A 25,529-nucleotide genomic window follows, 5' to 3' on the forward strand; every position below is an offset into this window, starting at 1 on the left:
AAAAAAAAAAAAAAAAAGAAAGTTGCTTTGCCTTGCAAAAACAAAGTTGCTTTGCCTCAGCCCAATATATTTAAAACAAAATCCAATGCTTACAACTTTGAAGAAATATACTTATGATAACCTGAAAATATAATTTAGCTCTAAGAATCAAAATAACCAAGCACAAAAAGATAATATATCCTATTATCCATGTGACTGAACCATCAAATATTTCAAAATAATGTTCTATTATCTAAACTATAAGTTACCCTAAAAATAGAATTAGAAAATAATTTCCTAGGCATATATAATTTAAAATTTTTATTTATTCTCTTTTCAACTTCTTCTATCAAATCTAAAAAAAGTAAGATTAGTGGGTTCCTCATGTCCTAAAAGAGCACACTGTATGAAAAACAAAAAAGATCTAATTCTAAGTAAGGTATAAGATGACAAACTCAGAATCAAATTATGGAAGCTTTTAAAATTTAGACAAATATATACCTCTAATCAATACAACTTATATCTGTAAATTCTTAGCCCTTTTCTACAGTTACAATAATTTAAAGCATTAAAAAAAGAGTTCCTACTTTTTACTCAGGCTGCAATACAGGAGTAAAATAACTCTGGAGTATCAGATCTGAGCATCATGCTAATTTTTTAAAAAACTGCTTTTTTCAAAGATGTTATAAAGTAAAAAATTAAAAGCCATCCTGGGATTTTTCATAAAATCAGCAAAGTAAATACTTTCATAATTAAACAGCATAACTTATGGTCCAGAAGAGAGTTAATGGTGAAACTTAAGGAAATTTTATCTATGTTTATCCTGAATAGAAAAAAAAAAAAAAAGAAATCCCCATATGTAACAGTAATTTATATATCCAAACTGCAAAATCATTTGTAAAGGCAGATTTCACTGTAGAACAATTCCAGTGAGAGTAGGCCACTTCATCTCATCTTCATCAGAAAATATCCGACAGCAAAACATAATATACTTGAAGTTTTAAAACTGTAATACAAACATCACAGCACAGACAGATGTGCCCTCACCACGGAATACACTTACCCTACCTGTCATTTAATGTAAGTAGTGATAATTCCTGATGAGTCCCTTTATAAATGTGATTTTACACTTCAGAAAACTGTTTGAATTTTGTCTTACCTAAGAACTATTATCTGAGCTACTACTGCCATACAGTGAAGTTAATAAAGACATTATACTATACAAAAATGTCTGCTAGAGTTGGAATTTTACAAATATACTGCTATGTGTGAGAAACATTCTCCCTTCTACCCCAACCCATTCCTTAAAAAGAGAGTACTCAAATTTATCTTTTATCCACAGAAGCAGCTGTAGAAATGGAAGACCAGATAGGTAGGCTACAGGAACAGCTGAATTTCCCCAGTGGTGCTATGAGGCTGATTTTTAGTAGTTAACAGTAGCAGATGACAGAAGTCAATGTGCTAGAAAGCCAAACCAACTGAGAGAGAACACTACTGCCCATGGCTGCTTTATATAACTATGCAGGAAGTTCTACCTTCGCATAAGTCTTGATTTGAATCATAACCTCCGAACAATACATAAAAACAATGAAAACGAAAGCTCTGGGCTAAGTGTTTTTATTTTGGTTTTTATTTGTCTAAAGTTTCTCTACGCAAAACAATGCAACTGATAGAAAAAATAGGTTTCTAATTCTCCTGAGATCAGATAACTAAATTGGCAAATAAAAAGTAAGTCATGGCTATTAATATAACAGTCTTGGAGGAGATGAATTAATGAGTAGACCCTGACTTTGTTAAGAGAAACCAGCTATGGCTCGGCCAGGAGTTATACAACAGAGCCCTGATTACTAAGTATAACTACTAAGGTTGGCACTGCCTTCTTTATGCACTTCTCAATATGTATCTCTACAGCGATCTGCGAAGTTATATTAGGTTCATGAAGGTGACTAACTAGTCACTTACCACATTCCTGCTAGGAGAGAAAGATGCCTAAACCATAAGATTATCTTCCCGTGGAACCCCAGAGAGGGAGGAAGAAAGGATAAGTAACTGGCATCATTTCTTTCATTGTCTCTTTCACTAAATACATAGCCCATTATTTCACTATTATAAGAAATACTAAGATTTCCCAAATCAATCATCATGTGACTGCAAGGGAACGTTAGAAAGGGTTTTTCACGGCTGGGTGTGGTGGCTCAAGCATTTGGGAGGCTGAGGTGGGTGTATCACTTGAGGTCAGGAGTTTGAGACCCCCTCTGGCCAACATGGTGAAACTCAGAATCTACCAAAATATTAAAAAAAAAATTGGCCAGGAGCTGTTGGTGTGTGCCTGTAGTCCCAGCTACTTGGGAGGCTGAGGTAGGAGAATCGTTTGAACCTGGGAGGTAGAGGTTGCAGCAAGCCAAGAGATCATGCCACTGCAATGCACTCCACTCCAGCTTGCTGGGCAACAGAGTAAGACCCTGTCTGAAAAAAAAAAAAGAAAAAGAAAAAAAGAAAGAAAGGGCTTTTCACTTATGAAATGATGAGTCAAAGGCCATCTATAATAATTTGGAACAAGATATAATGGCATTTGAACATATTTTAATTAACATTCATAATTCCTCTGGAAGTATACAGCAAATAAATGAAAAAAAATTATGTCTAGTTTTTCCTCAGGTGTAATGGCATTGTTGATTGCTGCCCAGGGAAAGAACTAAAATGACAACACAGACAGGCAAATGAATAAAATGGTATTTTAACCATAATCAGAAAATAAATGATCGGCGTTTAACTTACAGCTTCTAACTGATCCATTAACTTTGATAAAAATTTGCGACATTCAGGAGTTTTGCTATCAATCTTCATTCCAGTCTGCATTGCGTATAAACGACCTAGAAAGAAAAGTAAGATAATTTGAACAATTTCATTTTTAAACATCCATGTTTATGAGTGTTTAAAATATAATTGCTAATAAGTGATGTAAAATTCAAGTAAATTCAGAAATAAAACCGATTTACTATGGACATTAGAAACCTAAAAAGCACAAAAATATTATCCAAAGAATGGAAGATATCCATAATAATAAATACATATATATATACATATTTTACCAAGTAAGGCCTCCTCTTTTGGCATTATGTTTAAAAACAAAAAAAAAGGACTACATATGTCCTAAGGTGTTAAAGGCATCTATAATTTACCTGGTAAGACAAAGCACACAGCAAACAACCATATATACAAGAGTACCTGCCAAATGCCAAATAACTGATACTGACAAAATATACAAAATGGGCTGGGAGAGTGGGAAATGAGACTTGAACTGAGGCTTATAGGAAGAATTGGTATAGTAATGTTATGTACACTCTCTTTGAATAAACATACCTTTTCATTAAAAAGTTAATAAGAACAACTCAGATAAGGCTAAACTTAAAGAGCTGACACCACGATTTTAGTTAACTTTCCCAGTAATAAGAACTATGAACAGTTCTGATGGTAATTGCTGTTACCACTCATGTATACATTAAAAAATATGTAATGGAGATCTGTGTCAGTGCTAATGTTCTACAGTATGAATGCATCATACTAACGAAAGCACATTTAGGTAGCTCTCAAATTTTCACTATAAGTAATATGCATAAAGCAAGAAAGTTTTTGAACGAAGATAGTAAAACTTTTGAATGTTGCAAAACACCTCCTTGTGATAATTTAGCAAGAGAGTTCCCTGGGAACCCAGAGGTGAGCTTCCTGGGTCATAGTCTCTGTACCTTTTTCATTTTGAGAGCTACTCTTAAATTGCCCCCAAAAGCAAAAGTATCAATACACAGTTGTATCTGCAACATACACAAGCACTCATTTTGCCTAAACTCACCAAAACTTATTAAACTTAAATTCCTATCAATCTGAAGACTGAATGTGCTGTCTCACTGTTTGATTTTATATTTCCCTAACCACTAAAAAACTATTAGATATTTACTGAATAGCTCTATATTTTCCTTTATGAATTAAGAATAGCTATCAAAATAAAATAATCTTCTGCTAAATTGGTTTGCTTTTAAACAAATTGCCTTGTAGCCATTTTTTATACAGTATGAAGCAGAGATATAATGTTCCTCCACCAAATGGAATCTTCTATGCATTTATCCTATCTCTACCCTAACTAGAATTTACACTCCATGATGACAAGGATGTTAGTCTATTTGGTTTGCTGATGTATCCCTGGCATCTAGGATAGTGGTTGGCCCTTGATAAACATTTTCTGAATAGAAAAACACATGAATGAAAGAACAGCTCATTCTGTCCTACTGATTTAAATGTCATTTTTATCATTCATTATCATATATTAAGTTTCCACGGGATAACAGGACCCAATTCTACATACCGCCTTTCCTGCTGTATTATTCTATGGGTCTATCATTGTTTAATTTACTAGAGCTTTATAACAAAGTGAATTATCTGTTACTCTCAGCATCTCCAGTTCAATTATGTTTACATGTCAAAAATTCTCTTTAAAAATTAATATACACATGAAACAGTTACCTATTTACTGTATCTGAGTTTTTAATTTTAATGGTTTTATCCAAAGGAACTGCTTTTTAGTGCTTAGGCTTTTAGGGCTATCACATATTATCTCAATATCATAACCACATATCAATTTTAAGGATTTGATTCATGTAGATATTAAGGAAAGAAAAAAAAAAAACAGAGTTCCAAAAGTGTCACTGATATTTACTGCTACCCAGCGTAGTGCACATTGCTTTCACTGCACACAAACTAGCACTGGAGGATCACTTTGACATACAAAGGGATGCTAATCTGATCTCAGATCAAATGTTATCTTCTTACAAGGTAATATCTATAAATCTTAATACACTCTTTCCCCCTCAAATTTATGTTTACTGTATTGCCAAAAATTCCCAAGGAATATTAGGTATCCTTTCTCTTATTTTTAAGAGGATGCTTCTAGCAGAAAGTAGGATCAGTTCCATGCCAGGTTGCTCATATTCCCCTAAGAGAGCCACTACCCTAAGCTATACTAAAGCTAGTCAGGCCTTTGAGACCCATATGATCCCAGGTATTGGCAAAATAATTGGCTAGAGTATGGAAAATAAAATATTAGCATTTCTATTGATATTTTATCTAATTCTTAAAACATTTCTATTTTATATCTCTTTAATAATACAGTATTAGAACATCAATATGTAAATGTAATTCGTAATTTACATAATACATTGATCTGTGTTCAATTTTTTTTAACTCATATGGACAGGTCATCAAAAGGCTGAGGATCGCTGCTCTATGGCATCCTCACTCCTCTCAACTATGAACTATGTTTTCTTGCCCCAACCTAGCCCATGCCTCTTCCCCACACCCCCATGCCTTCTGCCAAAATGCCCTGGAACCATTGCTTTTTATCAGCATACTCTTCTACATTTTCTGGTTCCATCTTCTCCTCTGTCTTAACTAAAAGCAGATGTCACTTGAAGAAATCACTATATGCACAACCCTCTTTAGTAACTTAAAACAAAAAATTCTCTCACATACCTCCTTAGGACTGGCAAGATCCTATATTAGTAAGAAGGTGTAATGTACCTAGCCAAAAGAATACATTTCCCAGTATTCTCGACAGCAAAATATGGCCATGTAACCAAGACTAATATTACATACCCAGAAATAGTTAGGAAAGACTTCTGTAATGTCTCTGTAAAAGGGGGAATGACAGCAGGGAAATATCTTGCAGACTCTTTCCCTTTTTTCCTCCTGCCTACCTAGAATATAAATACCAGATGACTGAAGCCCTCGCACCTTTCTTGGGCTACAAGGCAACCTTGGAAATAGTAACCATGTGCTGGCCGGTAGATTTGAAACTGGAAAATCAGCTGGGGTCCCTGATAACTTAATGGAGTTGGTATACTAGCACAGGGTACTGTCAACATGAGACTTTCTTTAAACAAAACAGTAAATCTTTATTTTACTTAGCCATTGTTACTTTGGATTTTCTGCAACTTATAAGTAAGTCTAATTATAATGTAAACACAGCCCATGTTCTCAATTCTTATTGACCCCTGACCTCCAACAATTTTATGTGCTCTATTTCACTCACCGGTCATTCTATAATTAAATTACCATCTCAAACTACTGCAAAAATCAATACACTCTCTAATCATAATCTCCTCTTTTTCCAACATTCAACTCTGCACATTACCACAGGTTTCCAATTCACTGACTTCTTCATTAAGATCAGTCTTCTCCCCTTTAACTTCCTTCTGCAACTAGCTTTGATGTTACAATACATTTTAAGAACTTTATTTTACTATTTCCTTTTACCTCTAAATCTTTTATTATATCCCTCTGGCAAAAGTATTCTCATACATAAACCCAACTATCCTCTTTCTCTATACCTGCATCCAAGCAGCAGAGGCTGATGGCAGATTGTCATCATTACAAATGTAATTATCAATCTTAAATGGGCTTAATAATTGCTTTTGCAACATCCCAATTGACTATTTGAAACACCCTTCAATCTCTAAAACAACAACCTTACTCAAACATACATACACATCAGGTAATTATTCACGATCTAAACGTACACTGGCCAATATGATAAAACGATAATTTGGAGGATGGTACCGACAGTGTCATCTCCCCACACGTCTTTTTCTCTCCCGTTTTTAAACCATAGTAGTGAACACTATGTGAGGCCTACCATTCATGGAGCAGAGTTAGCTACTTGATAGATCAATTTTGGAAAGAAATATAGGTAACAGCCCAGAGAGTAAAGAAATCAAGTTGATTCCTTAGATTGTCCTTGGCTTTAGTGACAGCCATCTAAGGATTTAACCATTAAGCAAACATGCAGAAAATTAATGCAGCACACATTATCATCCTCCCTCATAATACAAATATAAACAAAATATTCACTTCTTGTCCTTTAGAAGTTAACCTAATCCAGATACCTAATAAATATAGTGTAAATATAATATAGTTTAATTAGCTTGGCCTACATTCTTTTTTCTTAGTTTGTGTGTATATTTAGTCTTTGCAATTTTAAGAACATTATTATATGGTAATATCTTTAACTGAGGAATTGGGTCCTCTCAGCATTCAAAGACTTAGGACAAAAATTGGCCTGCTTTTATATTTCTGAATACCTTATGTTGTTTAGAATTCTTAAGTACAAAAAATTTACCATAAGTACATTTTCTACTATTAATGAAAAGGAAAAGATCTTGAATTCACTTAAGAAAACTCAGTTTAAGTACACTAAAATATCTATTTACCACAGGGATGAAAAAGGATCTCTTTCATAAAGAACTCTGAGACAAGCAATTCATTCTAGTAGCTGCAATATGATGAAAAATTAATGTCTTACATGGAAAATACCTACAAAAACAGAATAAACATGTAGCTGAAATCATTTATAAGAAAATATATTTGATTTATTTAATAAAGGAAATGTGTTTATTTTTATAAATAAATATTATTTGAGTAATGAAGCATATTTGCAAAATGATTAAATACTTTCCAACTTGACTTTAATGTAAGACATTTAGAAGACAAACATTTACTAATTCTGAAGATATGTGTAATCCAAAGTTCCATAGAATTTGAACATTAACATTCAAACATATTCATGCTTATCCATAAGAACATAAAAACATGAAAAATGCATGATACAAACACACGTAAAAAGACATAAAAGCAATTGTGAGGAGTGAGGCTTTAACAGGTTAAAAAATGTGGCACTCAATAGAATATATTGAGAAAAAGAAAATTTTATTCCAAAAAATAGAACTGAATGTTATTCTATTTCTAAGTATATTGCAGATATCTCCTATATGGTATTATCCTTTGTGACAGTATCTCTGAGTCAAAGATTATTATAAAGTTTTTACACAAAATTTATCTACTTTCCAAATTGAATAAAAATAATTTATGCACACAATTTGACCAAAAAGAAAGGGAAAAAGGAAGGAAGCATAATTAAATGCCTGCTAATAAAGAATATTTTACTGTACTTATCCCTTCATTAAATAAATACTTTTGGGACTCCTGCCATAACAGCAATTTTAAGAAAAAGTTAGCCACTCCTGACTTCCTATTATTTGATGTAATGAAAATCAAAATGAAGGGTAAGAATATCTGGATTTTTCATTGTCCAAGAATTAAACAAATAATCACCGGGATTCTGGATGTTAGCGTTGTGCTGACACATAGCAAACATTAAGTGATGATCTGATTGTTAAGAACACAGATATCTACTTCTAGCTTTAATGATGTAATTTTGGTTATCATCCCACTGTAAACAGAAAAAAACTGGACAAAATATATGAAATAAATTTTCAGACAATAGAAACAGAGGAAGACCATGATACCTGGAGAAAGGAAACAAATGAGGTGGCACCAATGATTAGCCCAGCATTCTGCTAGGAGGCACACTCCAAACTAAGGCCCAGGGAGAGGAGACCCAAGCAGAGAACAGTTCTCTAGCTGAGTTGAAAAAACACACTGGAGTGAATTCAGGGAGACTGAGGCAGTTGTACGTTAAAGGCAGAGTTTTGAAGAGAAGGGAGCTATGCAGGAAAAAAAAAAAAGAAATCTGCGTAAGGATAACCTGAAGACTCAGCTCAATACTAACATATGGTGTGCAGGGGAAATCTTCTCAAGGCGAAGAATGAACAGAACCTGTTCCATAAGCTTAATTGTTCCCCGTGCACATACAAGGCTAGAATGCATTCAAGTTCCAACCAGAGAGAGTGAAGAGTCCTATGTGTTACACTGGGTAAAGAGTCCAAGACGGGCATACTTTGGTAGTGGTGTTAAACTCTCCCTAGAGCAAAGGCTACTTTAGACCTACCCTGAAAAGCTAAAAACAAACAAACAAACAAACAAAAAAGGACAATACACAAAAGAATCAAATTGAATTCCAAATTACTTCATTGTTGGCCAGACTGAATACCTTCAAAGAAGGACCACAAACTCCACACATTCAAGAACGTAAAATCTGCAGTGTCCTACCTCCAGTCAAAAAGTACTAAAGAGGCCAACAGATAGAAAAATGTGATCCACAAGAAGAAAAAATATAAGCCAATAGGAGCAGATCAAACAATGACAATAAAAACAGGAGGTAATGACATTAATATACTAGGAAACCATAGAAAACATAAAAAGAAAACCATGAATAGAAAGAAGAAATGGAACATACGCAAAGGAATCCAAATGAAACTTCTAGAGGTAAAAAATACAATATCTGAAATGAAAAACTCACTGGATAGGATTAATAGTATAGACACCAAAAAAGAAAAGCTTAGTAAACTCCGGGACATTAAAATATAAATTACCCAAAGTAGTTTATAAAATTTTTGAGACAGGGTCTTGCTCTGTTGCCCAGTTAGAGTGCAGTGGCATTATCCAGCTCACTGTAACCTCTGCCTCCTGGGCTCAGGTGATCCCTCCACCTCAGCCTCCTAAGTAGCTGAGACTACAGACATGAGCCAGCGTGTCTAGGTAATTTTTCTTCTTTTTTTTTGGTATTTTTGGTAGAACAGGGTTTCACTATGTTGCCCAGGCTGGTCTTGAACTCCTGAGCTCAAGTGATCCACTCACCTTGGCCTCCTAGAGTGCTGAGATTACAGGCGTGAGCCACCGTTCTCAACCAATACCATATTTAAAACTTGGATCTTGATGAGTACTGAAAATGATATTTATGTGGCAAAGTACAAAAATCTGTATTTTTACATTTTATATATTTCTTTAAAGTAGTTAAAAAATAAAAATATAGGGTTTATGGTACACATATAAGTACCATGTATGACGACCATAGGCAAAGGACATGAGATGAGAAAAAACAGTAATGATCTTTCCTTATATGTTAGGAGGTATAGCAAACTGATAAGTTATTGTAAGCATTCTAGAGCAACTGCTATAAAAATAGAAGTATCTAGTAACTCCACAGTGGAGGTATAATAGAACCCTAGAAGAACTCTGATTATAAAAAAGGCAGAAAAAGGAGAAGGAAGAAACAACGAATGAGACAAACAGAAAACTAATAGCAAGACTTAAATCCAAACATACTTATTAATTATAAACGTTTTGAACATTGCAATTAAAAGGCAGAGGTTGTTATACTAGATAAAAACTTAAGACCCAGCAATATACTATCTACAAGATCCCACTGAACTGGAGTAATAATAACTTCATAGTAACCAATGTTAAATGAGTAATCACCATGGGTCATGTATTCATTTAGTCAACTAAAAATAAAAAAATTGATTAATCCATCAAAAAATTTTGTGAAGTTGATCTTACTATTATCCTGAGTATATGAAGCTCACAAGGTCATGCAGATCACAAATGATAGGTTGGGACTTGACTCAGGCACAGTCTGGCTCCAGAGTCACTGTATCTCGCATCAAGCAAGATGTCTCTCTTCATACACACACATAAAATATACAACCACAAATTTGACATACATGGCAACATGTAATTTGTTTGCACCCTTCATTTTTACATTATGCTGTGGGTTACAGCATCTTCTGTAATAAATGTAATTCCATATATCTTTAACAGTTACATAATATAAACTTCCCATACTGACGGGAATTTAGATTTTCAATTATACTGCCTCTTGAGGGATCTACAAAAGTGTGGAGGCTTTTTTTTTTCTTCTATTTTAAAATGCAATGTCGGGGGTACTATTAACATTTAAAACAGTAATATCTTGAAATGTACTGGGCAGTCCTGACAACAAAGAATTGCTCCTCCAAGATGTCAACAGTGTTACCAAATAGAAACAATAAAAAATTAAGGTTAAAACCCCAAATAGTAAAAACATAAAAACCTGACAAGCCACAGAAAAATAAATATAAAAAATGCAAATGCAACAGCTCAATGAAGAATTTAAGTGAACGCAGAAACTTATATTAAGCATGGTTATTGAAACCTACTATATATAATCCTTGACTGTTCAAGAGTATATAAGCTTCCACTTTGAACAACCAAATATAATTGTCATACAAGACAAACCTTATAAAAGATGCTTAAACTTGTATGAATTAAGCTAAAATTCATATGAATGCCTAAAAAGGAATGAAAGTTAAGTATGTATTATTTGACTGTGTAGCCCCTTCAACTTTACAGTTTTTTCTAAAGAGATGTAAAATGAGTTGATATTACTCTAAAAGGAAAGTATTAAATAATAATTTTTACAAAATAAAATCCATGTTTGCATATATGTTCACAAAAACAAACACAGAAGGGATGGAAGACTAACGGATAAATCAGCGGTCCAGTATTCTGTGTGTTTATTGTCACTGCTACAGTCAAGAATCCTGAGTAAGCTTACTTAAAAAAAAAAAAAAAAAAAAAAAAAAAAAAAAAAAAAAAAAAGTAAGTACTCAGGCAATAAGACTACAGACTCTAGTTTATCATTCAGGAACCAGCGAAGACTGAAAGGACCGCTTCTTTTTATTGGCTTAGTAAACTAGTCTAAATTTAAAATCCAATTTCTATGTGATTAACCACAACAAAAAATAATAAGAAGCAAGTGATTTATTTTATTTTAATTTTTTTGAGACAGAGTCTCACTTTGTTGCCAAGGTTGGAGCGCAGTGGTGCAATCTCGGCTCACTGCAACTTCCGCCTCCTGGTTTCAAGTGATTCTTCTGCCTCAGCCTCTTGAGTAGCTGGGACTACAGGCATGTGCCACCATGCCCAGCTAATTTTTGTATTTTTGGTAGAGATGGGGTTTCACCATATTGGCCAGGCTGGTCTCGAACTTCTGACCTCATGATCTGCCCGCCTCAGCCTCCCAAAGTGCTGGGATTACAGGTGTGAGCAAGTATGATTATTAATGCTAATATTCATGTAGTTTACCATCTATCAATAAAGAAATCCATTATTATTTAGCATTTACGTTAAATTAAAAATTTCTACTTGTATGTCCTGTAACATCTTAGAACTGAAATAACTATATATATTTACAACTTCCAGATCAACTGTACTATATTTAATTTTCCAATGACGATAAATGAAGAGTCTTAAGACCACGTATGTATTTTCATTGAGTCTATTAACTTTACAATGTCACCCCCTAGAGGAAACTTTAAAAATTGAATCTTGAAATTGTATACATTTACAGTACTTATGACAAACTGAAAAAGGAAAGGGAAAGTTCTGAGTTTAGCTTTATCTACAGGACCAAACCTGGCAGAATGAAAATACTTATCGAATAGTGCCACTTTTAGTAAATACTCAAATGTTTTCTGGCTTCATTAAAGTATAGAGATAAAGCTCAGAGACATACTATTCACCGAAAGCACAACCCCTCATTTCCACTCCCCACTTGGGGACTCTCCCAGATTATTTCACTGGCTTTTTGCCTTTTTCTTTTGTCATGGATTATACTAGTCCCTTTCTCCTCACTTTGTTGCTCACTCAATAACTGGTTCTCTAATTACTAGCTACCACAAACAATTTTTCATTCAACCATTTTTTCATCTGACTTTGGTCATTCAGGTCCTAGTTCTATCACTTAGTAACAGAATGACTAAAAAGATTATGAGGATCAAATCAAATCAGACATCGTGAAAGAAAGCATTGTTACAAATGCCAATCAGCTACATGAATGCTAGCTGTCTGTCTTCCGTATTTGCTGACTACTATATGGCTATACTTCCCTCTAGGGACCATAACTGCCTTAAAATTCAGGTCAATTTGGCTAACATTTTTTGAGCACCTATTCTTTATTATGTAAATATCTCTAGTGGCCTAGCACTACCAGGCACAGTAAATGAATAAAGACTGGCAGCACAGTGTAAGCAAGCCTTCCTGAGTTTACAGTCTAGAAAAAAGACAAACAAATAAAAAAGCAATTAAGGCAAAGCTACACCAAAGCGCAAAGAACGAAGAGAAGAAACACCTTAAAACTAGAAGACTTAAGAAAAGTCCTCCTAGAAAAAGTGACATTCAACTAGTACCCAAAGGATAAAAATCAAGTGAGTGTGATGGGGAAGGGAAGAGGTATCAAGGCAGAGAAAGTAGAATGATAAAAGGCTTGGAGACAACACAAAGTGCCTAATGTTCTAATAACAAAATGAAATTAATTTGATTAAAACTACAAAAGATGATTCAGAATTCAAATCATGAGGGGTCACTAAAGACGAAGATTTCTTCAGATCGACATATGGAACTGCATGTAGAATTCTGTATCCTACACTTTCATATAAACTTTTCCCCATGTTATAAAAGATGCTTTGTAATTTTTAAACAATGACATTACTTTCTATGCAGTGGATATAACATAATTTACGTAACCATTTCCATAATGATACATTTCTAGGTTATTTTGAGCTTATGACAAATGAATAATCATTCAGGAAATTGTGCATAAAAGTCTTACTAAATGTATGATTATTTCCTGAACACAAGTTTCCCCAAATTGGAATTACTGAATTAGATACTTTACAACTTATCAAAATGCTTTCCAAACTTTGTACCAATCACACAGCCATGTCAGCAAGGATCTGACGACATACTCATTTGTGCTGAAACATTTTTTTGCAGTCAAAAATTGTTATGCCATTTTAATTTACATTTATTACTAATTAGGATGATGCTAATGAATGCTAAGGAGGGAATCCTAAGTATTCCCTCCTTCAAAAATATGTATGTACATATTTTTAATCTATGCGGATTTTTTTTTATTTTCAAGGGATATTTGTGAGTGTTTTGTATATCAGGGATATTGGCCCTTTGTCACTTGTCTACTGGAATTGTTTTTTCCTAATACAGTACTTGTTAATTTGTACTGTTTTTGTCACATACAATTTCTACATGTTCACAGTCTACTCCATGGATTATTTTCGCCAAGCATTAGAAGTTTATCATTCTAGTGGCAATAGGGATTACATGTTGGAAGCAAAAACTGAGAAGCTATGACATTAGCTTAGAATGTCAAAGGTGAGGATATAGTAACAGAGAAAATGAAGAAATAAACACAATTTTAAAACTTTCATGATTGGTTGATTATGAGAGATATGAAAGAAAAAAAGAAAGATTAAGTTTATAACTTCTAGCTAATATATTTCAAAGTACAATTGAAATGAAAGATATCCTAGAAAGCTCTAATATATCAATCAACATTGGCTCAAAAGGAAAATATTTTTCTAATGGAAGAAATTGAGAAATATAACTTCCCTCAAAAGCACAAAGTTCTGCTGTATCAATAATTTTTTTAAATCTAAAGGAAGCAATAAATCTGCTCCCATTTAACCCAACTCACATTTGAGGAAAAAAGAAGTAATTTTCTCAAGAATATCTAAGAAACCAGCATAACGGTGTTATTGAAAAATCTCAAAGTGATAACATAACTATAATATATTAAGAACTCTCAAACTCAAAAATGAAAATAATGAACAAAAACATGAAGGTATTTTACTGAAGCTGATGCACATATGGTAAATAAGCATATGAAAAGGTTTTCAACTTTATTAGCTAACTGGGAAATAAAAATTAAAACCACAATGAGATATCACTGTACCTGTTAAGAATGACTAAAATAAAAAAATAGTGACACAAAATGCTGGTGAGAATGAAGAGCAACTGGATCATTTATCATTCATGTGTTGTCAAAAAGAGTATAAAATGGTACAGTTGCTCTTGAAAACAGTTTGACAGTTTCTTATAAAACTAAATATGCAATTACCATATGATCTAGCAACTGCATTTTTGGGCATGTATCCCAGGGAAATGGAAACCAGGGTCGCACAAAAACTTTATGTGATTATACTCACTTTATTCATAATTGTCGCAAATTGGAAATAAATGTCTTCAATGATTAAACTGTTACACTGTGGTATACACATACTATGGAATTCTACTGAGCATTAAAAAAGGAATAAACTTGGATAAATCTCCAGGGATTATGCTAAGTGAAAAAAGCCAAACCCAAAAGCTTATGTATGATTTCCATTAACAGCACATCTTAAATACCATTTTAGAAATGGACAAGTTACTGGCTACCAGGGGATGGGGGTGAGGTAGTGAAAGGGAGAAGGTAGGTTATATTAATAAAAGGGCAACAACGGGAATTTTTCTTAACTATTCTCTATCTTGACTATGGTACTGGGTACAGGAATCTACACTTGACAAGCTGTTTAGAACTAAATATACACATACAAACAAATACATGTAAAACTGAGGAAGCCTGAATAAGCTGGTGAAATATCAATGTCAATATTCTGGTTATGGTCTGTTATAGTTTTGCAAGATATTGTCATAGGGGGACATTGGATAAAGGGTACAAAGAATCTCTCTGCATTATTTCTTACAACGACATGTGCTACACATGGACCTAGAACTATTTCAAAATGAAAAGGTTAATGGGAAAAAAAGCAAAAACTAATGAGATTCTTTCCAGAAACTGAGGGATGTTTCTGGAAATAATCATCCCTCAGTTTCTGGAAAGATGAGAAAATTTACTATTTTGCTGCTACTTATTACATTAAAAAGTTCAAATACTTAAACAATAAGCCTATTAGCATTTCCATAGACGACCAAAAGTAATTTGATATACCTTATTTCAACATTCATTCCTGATTTAAAAAGAAAACAAAAGACCAAACAACTTCAAAATGTAGGAATATTAAGGCAATTTCAAAAAGTCATAAAATTTTGGAGAATTCCCATTAAGGTCAGAAGTAAATCATTTTTTGAAATGATAGAAACACTAGAGAAAAGAGGGCACGAGGTGTATATCATATGATAATATCACTTATGACTCAATCTAAAATTTATTATAAACATAGTAAGGTAATGTGTTATACATGGTACTGGGATTGTTTCCATTATAATTTGTCATTGATTAGTGATAGAATGTTAAAAAGAAAAAAGCTATGTATTACTATATTCAATCAACAGGTACATTTTACAGGTTATCTACCATTTCTTAGATACTGTATTAGGAGTTAGAGATTAAATGATCATCATAAGACATACTTCTTATTCTCATAGGGTTTACATTTTTTAATGTAATACTAATAATATTTAGAGAGAAAGCATTCATTAAGAATTTGGAAATTCCATTTATGTGCCAGGTAATTAAAAAAAAAAAGACAACAATCCCTGTCCTCTAAGAGAATCAAGGTTAAAAGGCAAATAGATGTTTATGACACATGTGATGAGGAGCACACAAGAACAATTTCTAGATCATCTTTATGAGGTCATGAAAAATAATCTGTAGGAAGTAAAATTTGTACTGAGTCAGTAAGTTGGTCAAATTAATAGGAATGCTGAAGGATTCCTGGCAGAGGGCAGCACATAGCCCATGGAGCTTTTATGAACCAGCAAGTAGTTTAGCAAAATAATCTTGAGTTTTTTTTCAGAAAAAAATGTTTCCTTGCTCTAGCAATTTATAAAACTCTTATGTGCACAAAGATCATAGAAATGTATCCCTTAACACGTTTTTATGCTGATGTCTACACCTTTCCATGAGAAGGTTAAAAAGGTAAAAAAAATGTGATTTCTATACTTCATCAAATACTGACATCTAAAAATTATATCTTTCAAATTAAAATATAGTAACTTAATATTCATCATGTTTTAAAATATGAAAAGTTCTTTTTTAAGAGTCAGAAATTTTACATTGTTTTTTTTTTTCTTTTAACCCATTTTTCCATTTACTTAGCCTAAACAATTTCACTAGAAAGGAATAGATTTGTATGCTCAAGTCTTCACTTGATTGACATATCACATTTCTCAGGCACAAAACACTGAAAATTGAAATTCAAATTTGTACAGAATTTCCTGCGAAATAAGATGTTAAGTGTTAAAATTTTCTTCCAAAATTGAGTCTGCAATTGTTACAATACATAATTGATCAAAACAAAAATAATACACATTTCAATAATCATTAAATATAAAAAGTAATATTTTATTGGCAATGCATCTTATAATGAATTAAATCAAATATTTACGTACTAATATTATTTATTACTATAATGAGGCAGAGGAGACTATTGGGGTTCTATTGCTATTTACTTTTACGAATTAAATTCACAAAAAATAACTCCCCCCCCCCAAAATTCACATAAAGAAACAAATGACAATGGAAGAAATTTTGTCACAGCAAAATCATCAAATTCTTTAAATTTCTTCTGGGTTATAAGCTAAAAACCATATAATCACCTGTTATCAAATATTTTAAATAATTTTTAAGCTGACAATTAAATTAGGCCCACTTTAAAATTTGTTTAAATATTAGAAAAGGATTTGTTACCCCATCATTAGTTATTCATTTTCTCAATTCCTGTGATGTATGCAAAAATATATTATAAAGATTCATCATCTTCTTTCAATCAGAGCCTTCTAATTTATTGTAGGACACAGAAACGATTGGGAAAACTTGAAATACTAGTCCCAACATCCCTCAGCAAACAAACTAACAAAAAAATTAAGGTTTTTATCTATCAGCTGTTTTAAATGTACTTCAGGAAGAACAAAACAAAACAAAAAACCTCAGAGCTGAAGATTTTAGCTCATTTAGTTTAAAGAGAATGTCTACCATACTATTTAAATGGCAATGTCAGTTGCTAATGCCAAACCAATCAGCCAAGTAAGAGTTACTTTTTCAGAGAAATACAACTTAATATTACAGCTGGAATGTCAACTCATGCACCCATTTTATCTCTAAATTCTAATTCTAAAATAGCAATAAGCTGCAGAGCCTTGCAGGAGCTTGTTTAGATGAAACAAGGTATTCTCACCTTCAGTATTTCTCCTTTGTTCTTTTGTTTTGCTCTCAACCCAGGAATGGTATTCTTTAATAATAAATGTAGAATGAGGAGGTAAGGTCATTTTATGAAAATTTTTACCATTTTAAGAATTCAGAATACTGCAACACAAGACTGTTTTTAATATGAGGTATTACCCTTAACAGATGCATGTATAATGTAAGAGACTCTAAAATATTGAGATTTTTCACATTGTGGTCCTTCCATGTTCCTGTCCCTACAGCTAATCTTCCTCACATCTTCTTGCACATGACCTTGGCCCCAAACTGTTCCTCCTCACCGTCTTGATAAAATCCAAAATGACCAAACAATGGCTGCTAATATCCCAGAATAACTCCTCCCTCTTCTGAGATCCACTGACCAACTGTTCTTAAAAAGAGACAAACTCCAGGTGACTCTCTGCATCCCCCTTATACAAAGTTCCACGCACTTCCCCCCAAATTAGAATGCTCTTTTGGAACCTTTCATGCCTAGCATTTTTTTTTTTTTTTTTGAGACAGAGTTTAGCTCTTGTTACCCAGTCTAGAGTGCAATGGTGCGATCTTGGCTCACTGCAACCTCCGCCTCCTGGGTTCAAGCAATTCTCCTGACTCAGGCTCTCAAGTAGCTGGGATTACAGGCATATGCCATCACACCAGGCTAATTTTGTATTTTTAGTAGAGACGGGGTTTCTCCATGTTGGTTAGGCTGGTCTCAAACTCCGAATGAACGTTTATTCTCTGCTCTGACTGATTTTCTTGTAAGACCAGGAAAGACAGGAAGGTCTATCCACTACCTTAATTAATGGAAGCTTCACTAACACCAGGAATTTGAACTGTCTCTTTTGTCTGGACACACTTGAGGATTTTTCACCTTCTCTTTCAAGGTAATACAACACAAAAAATGCATCCTGAGATGCATTTTATGTATGCATCTCAGGATGCATGAGAGTATGCCTTTCTGCATTAAAGTGGGAGAAGGACAATTGTGAATGGGATGTAGGAAAAGTTAAGCAGCATATTATAATACTTTACTACCCTGACCACAGGAGCTTTGTCAAAATCAGTTTTGGGAAGGAAAACATGGAAGTTAAGAATTGGAAAACTGATTCCTTTGGAATTACTCACCCAGTTTGAAGAGTACTGGTCTAGCATGACTAGTGCACAATTGTAAGGAAAGAAGTCACTATGAGCAGTGTTCTGTTGAAAAGCAGAATCAGACCCACAAATATAGCAGCTACAGAAGGTATCAATCAGCAAATATAAACCGATATATTTAATGTGTTCAAAGAAATAGTGTGTTTAAAAATATCAGTAACAACAAACTATCAGAAATGGCCAGGCCAGGCCAATATGAAAACAAAAAGAAAACACTCAAATAAAAAATGAAAGTAGAAATTCACTAAGAGGGTTAAACAATAAGATATAGGGAGGTAAAGACAGACCTCAAGAAATTACACAGAATGCAGCACAGAAAGACAAAGAGATAAAAAATATAACAGAATCAAGAGCCAAAGAAGTTAAATGGAGAAGAAAAATTTGAACAAATAATAGTAGAGAACATTTTCCAAAATTGATTAAAAACACCTATCTATAGATTTAGAAAGTCAAAGTCCCAAACAAATACACAAAATCAGAAGGTAAGTACTAAGAAATTTATAAATTGATTACATTTTTAAATTAAGAACTTTTGAACACCAAAGGTTTTCATAGTGAAAAATCAAACTGAAGTGAGAGAAGATATTTACAACACATATAACAAAGGATTAACATTTAACATTAAGACAGGACTGTGATAGATAAATGGGCAAAAGCAATAAACAAGCATTTTGAAATCGAATCACAAATGGTTAATTAACATATGAAAAGATGCTCAACCTCATTTAGGCTCAGAGAATTGCAAATTTCGCTCCAATGAGACACTACCATTTCGCACCCACCAGATTGTCAAAAATTAAAAAATTTAATGACATCAAATGTGGTGAGCATATTAGTATTCATTTTATTATTCCTTAACTGTCTGCACATTATATATGCTTTTATATGCACCTGTTTCATAACCAAAATTTTTAAGTGTCACCTGAGCAATAAAAATATTTCTTCGTAAAACTGATGAGAGCAGTTTCGGTGAAATACTGGGCAAGAAAACCAGACTGCATGGGCTGAAAGGTTCTACAAAAGCATAAAGCTAACTTACAGACAACTATTTCAAGCTTACCTATGAGGCTGGACAGGCAGAGCTGCAACCTTAGGGAATGTCATGGTGAGAGTTTATATTTTCAAATAAAGGAAACTGGATTAGGTTCAGAAAAAAACACCAAGAGGGACAGGACAACAGTAAATAAGGAGTCCTTGGTCTGTCACAAAAATACATTATACAGGGACCAGGGACAAGAATTTCCTTTAGGGATGAGAGATTCTTTGTCCTTATCCCCTCACTCCCAAGTTCGTTCACTCCAGTCACAATAGTCTACTTGCTCCTGCTTTCAGCAAGCCTCTGCCTCAGGACTTTTATAACCTCTATGGAGAACACTGTTTCCCAGATGGTGCAAGCCATGCCTTTCAGGCTTTTCTTTCCCCAAATGTCATCTCAGTGAAGTGTTCCCTGACCACTATGAAACTGAAATCCCATCTGCACTCACTGCCACTGCTACTCCTGAAACTCTTATTCCTTTTCCTTGCTCTATTTGTCTTTATAAGCTTTTAATACTCAGTATGAAAGACTAGGTTGTTGAATCACTGTACCTCCATTGTATGTAAGTTCCAAAAATGCAGCAACTGTAGTCATAGGGCCTACTAATGCTTGATACAAAGGTAGCTCAATAAACACAGAATGAATGAATATGGACCCTCCTTGAGGAGACTGAAGAAAAAGTAAAATGGAAATAATGCTGGAAGATTCGAACCAAATGAAGTAACACACAAAGAATGATCAATTTGCTGCCCACAAAAGACATGACATTTGAGTTAGATCTTGAATCATGAGGAGTTTGCCAAGTGCTAGAAAAAGGTTCACATTCCAAGAGAGTGAAGAACATGGGAGGTCTAAAAGGGTTTTTGCACATTTGAAAAACAGGGTACATTTGCAGTACGGCAGGGATAACAGTGAGCAGATTTTAGCTAACCTTACAATGTACACAATAAAGGACGCATTATATCGATCTTCTCAACTCTAAAAATCCTTTTCAGAATTATAGTTGTTCAGTTACTTGTTTTATTTGCAGTAAAGAGTACAGAAAACAAAATAAATTTAACACAGAACTACTCCCTTTACTCATTGCAAGTTTGAGCAGAGTTAACTTACACTGTTTTGAAATCAAACTGTAGATTAAACGTATCACACTCAAAATGAAAATATTGCTTTCAAAGGTCTCAACAGCAGTTATTCAAAGAAGTTAAAACTAAAAATTCTCTATGGTAGGAGAGAGCAGCGTGGTGGAAAAAGGGGAATGGTCAGATTCAACTGCTTATTTAGTATCAGATACTCTCCATTTAACCATTTGAGTTTTAGAGTTTTCCCTCAGCTTGCATGCTGTCATTCACTTATTACTATGTTTTCAACTAGTCTATCGTCCTTTTATCCCCATCACTACTTCTTTCGGACACTCACCTTCGTTTCAAACCTAACTCAACTTATTTTCAGGATTACTGTTTGAGACAGGAGGCTCTTGTGTGTATGCACAGAAAGAAGACCTTGGAAGACTGTATTCCACAGTTCAAGAGCCTGTGTGGTCAGTACTGGAGCATTTAAGTACAAGATAGGAGAAGCAGTGGACGCCATGGTGCTTTGGGATTCCTACAGACAGAGGGTGGGGACCCAGGGAGTTCTCTGGGCAGGCTCGAGGTCAAAGCTCAAGTCTAGTACTAGGGGGGAGGGACATGCCCCAGGAATCTCGGTAGGTGTGTGGGCCCTGGAGTGTAACTGGGAAAGGAGGGGCGCGGTCACTCGGAAAGACTCACAGTAATAAGCCACCACTGGGTCCCGCTTGTCATGTTCCTGAGCCGTCCTCAGATGATGCTGTATGCTCTTAAACTGTGCGGGAAGCGAGGGCAGCGGAGCAAGCGCGGCCATCTCTACTCAGGAATCACCACTTCCTACTCGCGCGCCACCAGCACTTCCGCTTCCGTCCGGGCGGTCGCGCGCACGGGTGTTCAGAGCAAATCCAGCCCACTCTTCCGTTGCTCAGCGACGTCAAGACAACTACGGATGCTCAGCTGGGACAACCTCGGCGTGTTTGGCTCTCGGCAGTTAGAACCCAGAGAAGGCTGAGCGTTTCGACGCATATGCCGCGCATGGCACTGTCGCTCTCTGCTGGTAGGAGGAAGGGTTTTTGTTTTGTTTCACTTTTTGGTTTGTTGTTTGTGGCAAAAGGAATGATAGAAAAGGAAAAACAAGAAAATAATGTCTGTTGAATGGGAGAAAGTATAAAGGCGAGAATTGCCTTTGGCGTCATTCAGGAATTACCACTTCTGGTTAATATTCCTTATTAATATTTCATATTAATAGTGTCCATTAAAAGCCTTTTTGATTTTAGAAACTTAAATTTCAATTCTTGCATGAAAAGAGAAATAACGTGTTTAAATTTTAAATTACATTTTTCTGTGTTGACATACTGGATAAAACAACCGGATTTATCCCCAAATTAAACACTAAACACGTGAAGCTTAAAGAAGATCAAACTTTTGTTCTTAACTGGCTAGTATGTATTTTAGTGAATGAATAATCTGCGTATCGCCTCTTTTTTTTTCTGGAGAGTAATTAACAATTTGCAAAGTATTTTCATATTTATTATCTTGTCTTAATGTAAGATAGGGTGTCTGGGACTTGTTCAGTGCTGCTAACTCTTAACCTTGTGCAGTAGACATCAGCTTTTCCTTCTACCTTCAATGACTTCAATTCTCTTCCTCTCCTCTCCATCCCATACTTAACATCCTTCAGGACTGTACACTTTACTTCCTCCAGTAACCTTCTTTATTTTATCTCCGTTCTCAGTTTTGAGGATTCATCTTAAAACTAGTTTTCACTGAAATCACACTATCCTCAAGAGCCAAAACCTCCAGCTCTGAAGTTTCCCTCTGCCTACTATTTTCTGATCACCCCCTCACCCCCAGAAGAAACCACTCCTTGTCCTTATGTTATCCCACTCTACATACGTTGTGTAGACCTATTTGCAAAGTCCATCATCTTATTCTGGGTCTGGCTTTTTTACTCAGCGGGAAACTGAGTTCTGTATTCTTCCCCAATCTCAGCAGCATATTTCCTACCGCTGGAGAATGCATGGTTTCTTTATTTTCCTCCTACTCCCACTATCTGGACTTTCCAGTACAAAGCTGCAAGATTGGTAGAGAAATCAACGAAGAAAAGCAGACATGGATAACCATAAATGTTTTCTTTCTATGCTCACAACTTTTATTTGTTTCCTAATACTTCTTGATTCTCAACTGCAGCTGCCCTTAAAGATCAACTTTAAAGCCCGCTCCAGGCATTCTCACGTAATTGTTCTAGGTTGGATCTTAAATGTCAGTATATTTAAAAGGTCTTCGTGTAATTTTAACGGTACATCTAGGGTTGAGGGCCAGTTCTGTAGTCCATAGATGATGTTTCAAACTTCTCTCACTCTCTTCAAGCTAGGCACTCTGCCCCAATTTCCTTGGTCAACAACTGCATCTCCTGCTACTGAAATTAAGGACACCACCAGATCTGAATTATTTTGACTTGCCTCTACCACAACTTTAAAGTAATAATAACTAGCTAGCAGCATTTCCTGAGCAACAGCTATGTATCATACACGTTTCTACGGTCTTTACGTTAATTTATATACTTTGCACCACAACTCTATTAGGAACATATCATTATCATTATTTTACAGATGAGAAAAATTAAGATACACAGAATCTGGATAACTTGCACTAGATCACAGCCAGGAAGGATGAGTATTCCACATTAAAATCTAGGTGTTTGGGTTTCAGGGCCTGTGCACCTAACCATACTACTTGACTATGATGTCTTTCTAGACCTTGTGTTTTATCTTTTCTCTGTTCCATCATCTTATGCCTGAGAAACAAATGTTCCTGTTCCGGTAAAGACTGCACCTTCCTGTTATTCTCCTTATCTTCCCTTTCAGGACTGAAGTTTGCCAGTCTCTTTCTCATTTGCATACATTCATGCATACTCTCATTTGTACACTCTCATGAGCAGGGCTGGGGGAAAAATAAGAAGGTGAAACGGTTGAAATTAGATTTTACTTTATGTGATCTGACAGCTCATAGTTTTCTCTCTCTCTCACTTTTCCCTCCCTCCCTCTCCCTTTCTCTCTCCCTCTTTCTTTTCTTTTCTTTCTCTTTCTTCCTTTTTCTTTCTTTCTCTTTCTTTTTCTCTCTCTTTCCCTTGTTCTCTCTTTCTCTCTCTCTTTCTTCCTTTCATTCTTTTTGTTTCTTTCTCTTTCTTTTTCTTTCTCTTTCTCTCTCTTTCCCTCTTTCTGTCTCTCTTTTCCTTTCTTCCTTCCTTTCTTTCTTTTCTTTCCCTCCCTCACTCCCTTCTTTCCTTCCTTCCTTCCTTCGTCACACTCTACGCTGGAGTACAGCAGCACTATCAGAGCTCACTGCAGCCTTGAACCCCTGAGCTGAAGGATCCTCTTGCCTCAGCCCCCTAGTAGCTGGGACCACAGGCATACACCACCATGGCTAAATATTATTATTTTGTTGCCTAGGCTGATCTTGAATTCTAGGCTCAAGCAATCCTGCTGCCTTGGCCTCTCAAAGTGCTGAGATTATAGACAAGAGCCTCATGCTCTCTTCTTTCTAAATATGTGACCCCTTTCATGAGAGGATAATTGATACAATTGAGAAAAGTACAGAGACAATGTTAGTGTAAAACACATTGAAATTATGTTATGAAACAAAGTAAATATTAATGACTGTGAGGTTGCTTTTTCTTGTTTTACTATGATATTTTACTAGAAAGATCTAAATTCTTCTCCTAACATCTCAGACCAGTTTCTAAAGGATCTGACATCACCCTCCAGGGCTGGGCTAAACGTTGGCAAGTAAGGGAGGTCAGAGCTGTAGAACAAACTAGGGGGTGAAGGCAACCATAGGAAGAATAAAAGGGAGAGAAACTGCAAATGACTGGTGTTTCGATGGGGGAAAAAAAACAGTTTGCACCGTCACCTAGACTCCATGTGTATGTGTGATCATCTGACGATAAAAGTATTCTTTGTCAGTTTGGTCAGAACTACTTTGGTGGCAAATGACAGCACATCCGTCAATGTAATCAGAATAATATATATCTATAGCTGTATCTATTGGGTATACTGTCGGTGGTAGAAATTTGGCTTCCAGTATCAGGAGACTCACATCCTATTATTTTAGCATCACCCCCAAGGAGAAATAATTTTTCCTTAAAAGTTACAGCAGAAGAATGTTAGGGAAGAACCTCACGACTTCGCCAGAACCACTTGCCACCGCACCCGCCCATGGCTGGGACATGTAGACACTGTAAATATTACATTTTATGTTGTCAACATGGATATTTAGTTGTTCCAGCACCATTGAATGACATTAGCGCATTTAAAACAATAAGCTAACTATATATGAGCAAACATATTTCCAGTCTCTTGATTGTTCCCATTCCGTATGCCTACCTTCATGTCAGGTCCACATGATTTTGATTATTGTACCTTTAAAGAAGTCTTCAGAGTATGTACTGTAATTCCTCTGTATGGTTTTTTTTTTCTTTGCTTTTTCAAAATTGTGTTGGCTATTCCAGGTCTCCTATATCTCCATATAAATTTTAAAAACAGCT

At 34.9% G+C, this 25,529-nt stretch overlaps 1 protein-coding gene across 1 annotated transcript in view; it reads right to left on the reverse strand.

The window, feature by feature from the left end:
• Positions 1 to 21,996, reverse strand: part of VTA1 (vesicle trafficking 1) — a 68,618-nt gene extending 46,622 nt beyond the window's left edge. Inside the window, exons 1-2 of the mRNA XM_017530409.1 lie at positions 21,686 to 21,996; positions 2,758 to 2,852 (exon numbers count right to left, since the gene is read on the reverse strand). Of these exons, the coding sequence (XP_017385898.1) occupies positions 2,758 to 2,852; positions 21,686 to 21,797 (207 nt within the window). The 5' untranslated portion in view covers positions 21,798 to 21,996. The remainder of the gene's footprint in view (positions 1 to 2,757; positions 2,853 to 21,685) is intronic.
• Positions 21,997 to 25,529: the final 3,533 nt, after the last annotated feature.

This window comes from Cebus imitator, unplaced genomic scaffold, assembly GCF_001604975.1.
Source record: "Cebus imitator isolate Cc_AM_T3 unplaced genomic scaffold, Cebus_imitator-1.0 Scaffold65, whole genome shotgun sequence".
Taxonomy (NCBI): domain Eukaryota; kingdom Metazoa; phylum Chordata; class Mammalia; order Primates; family Cebidae; genus Cebus; species Cebus imitator.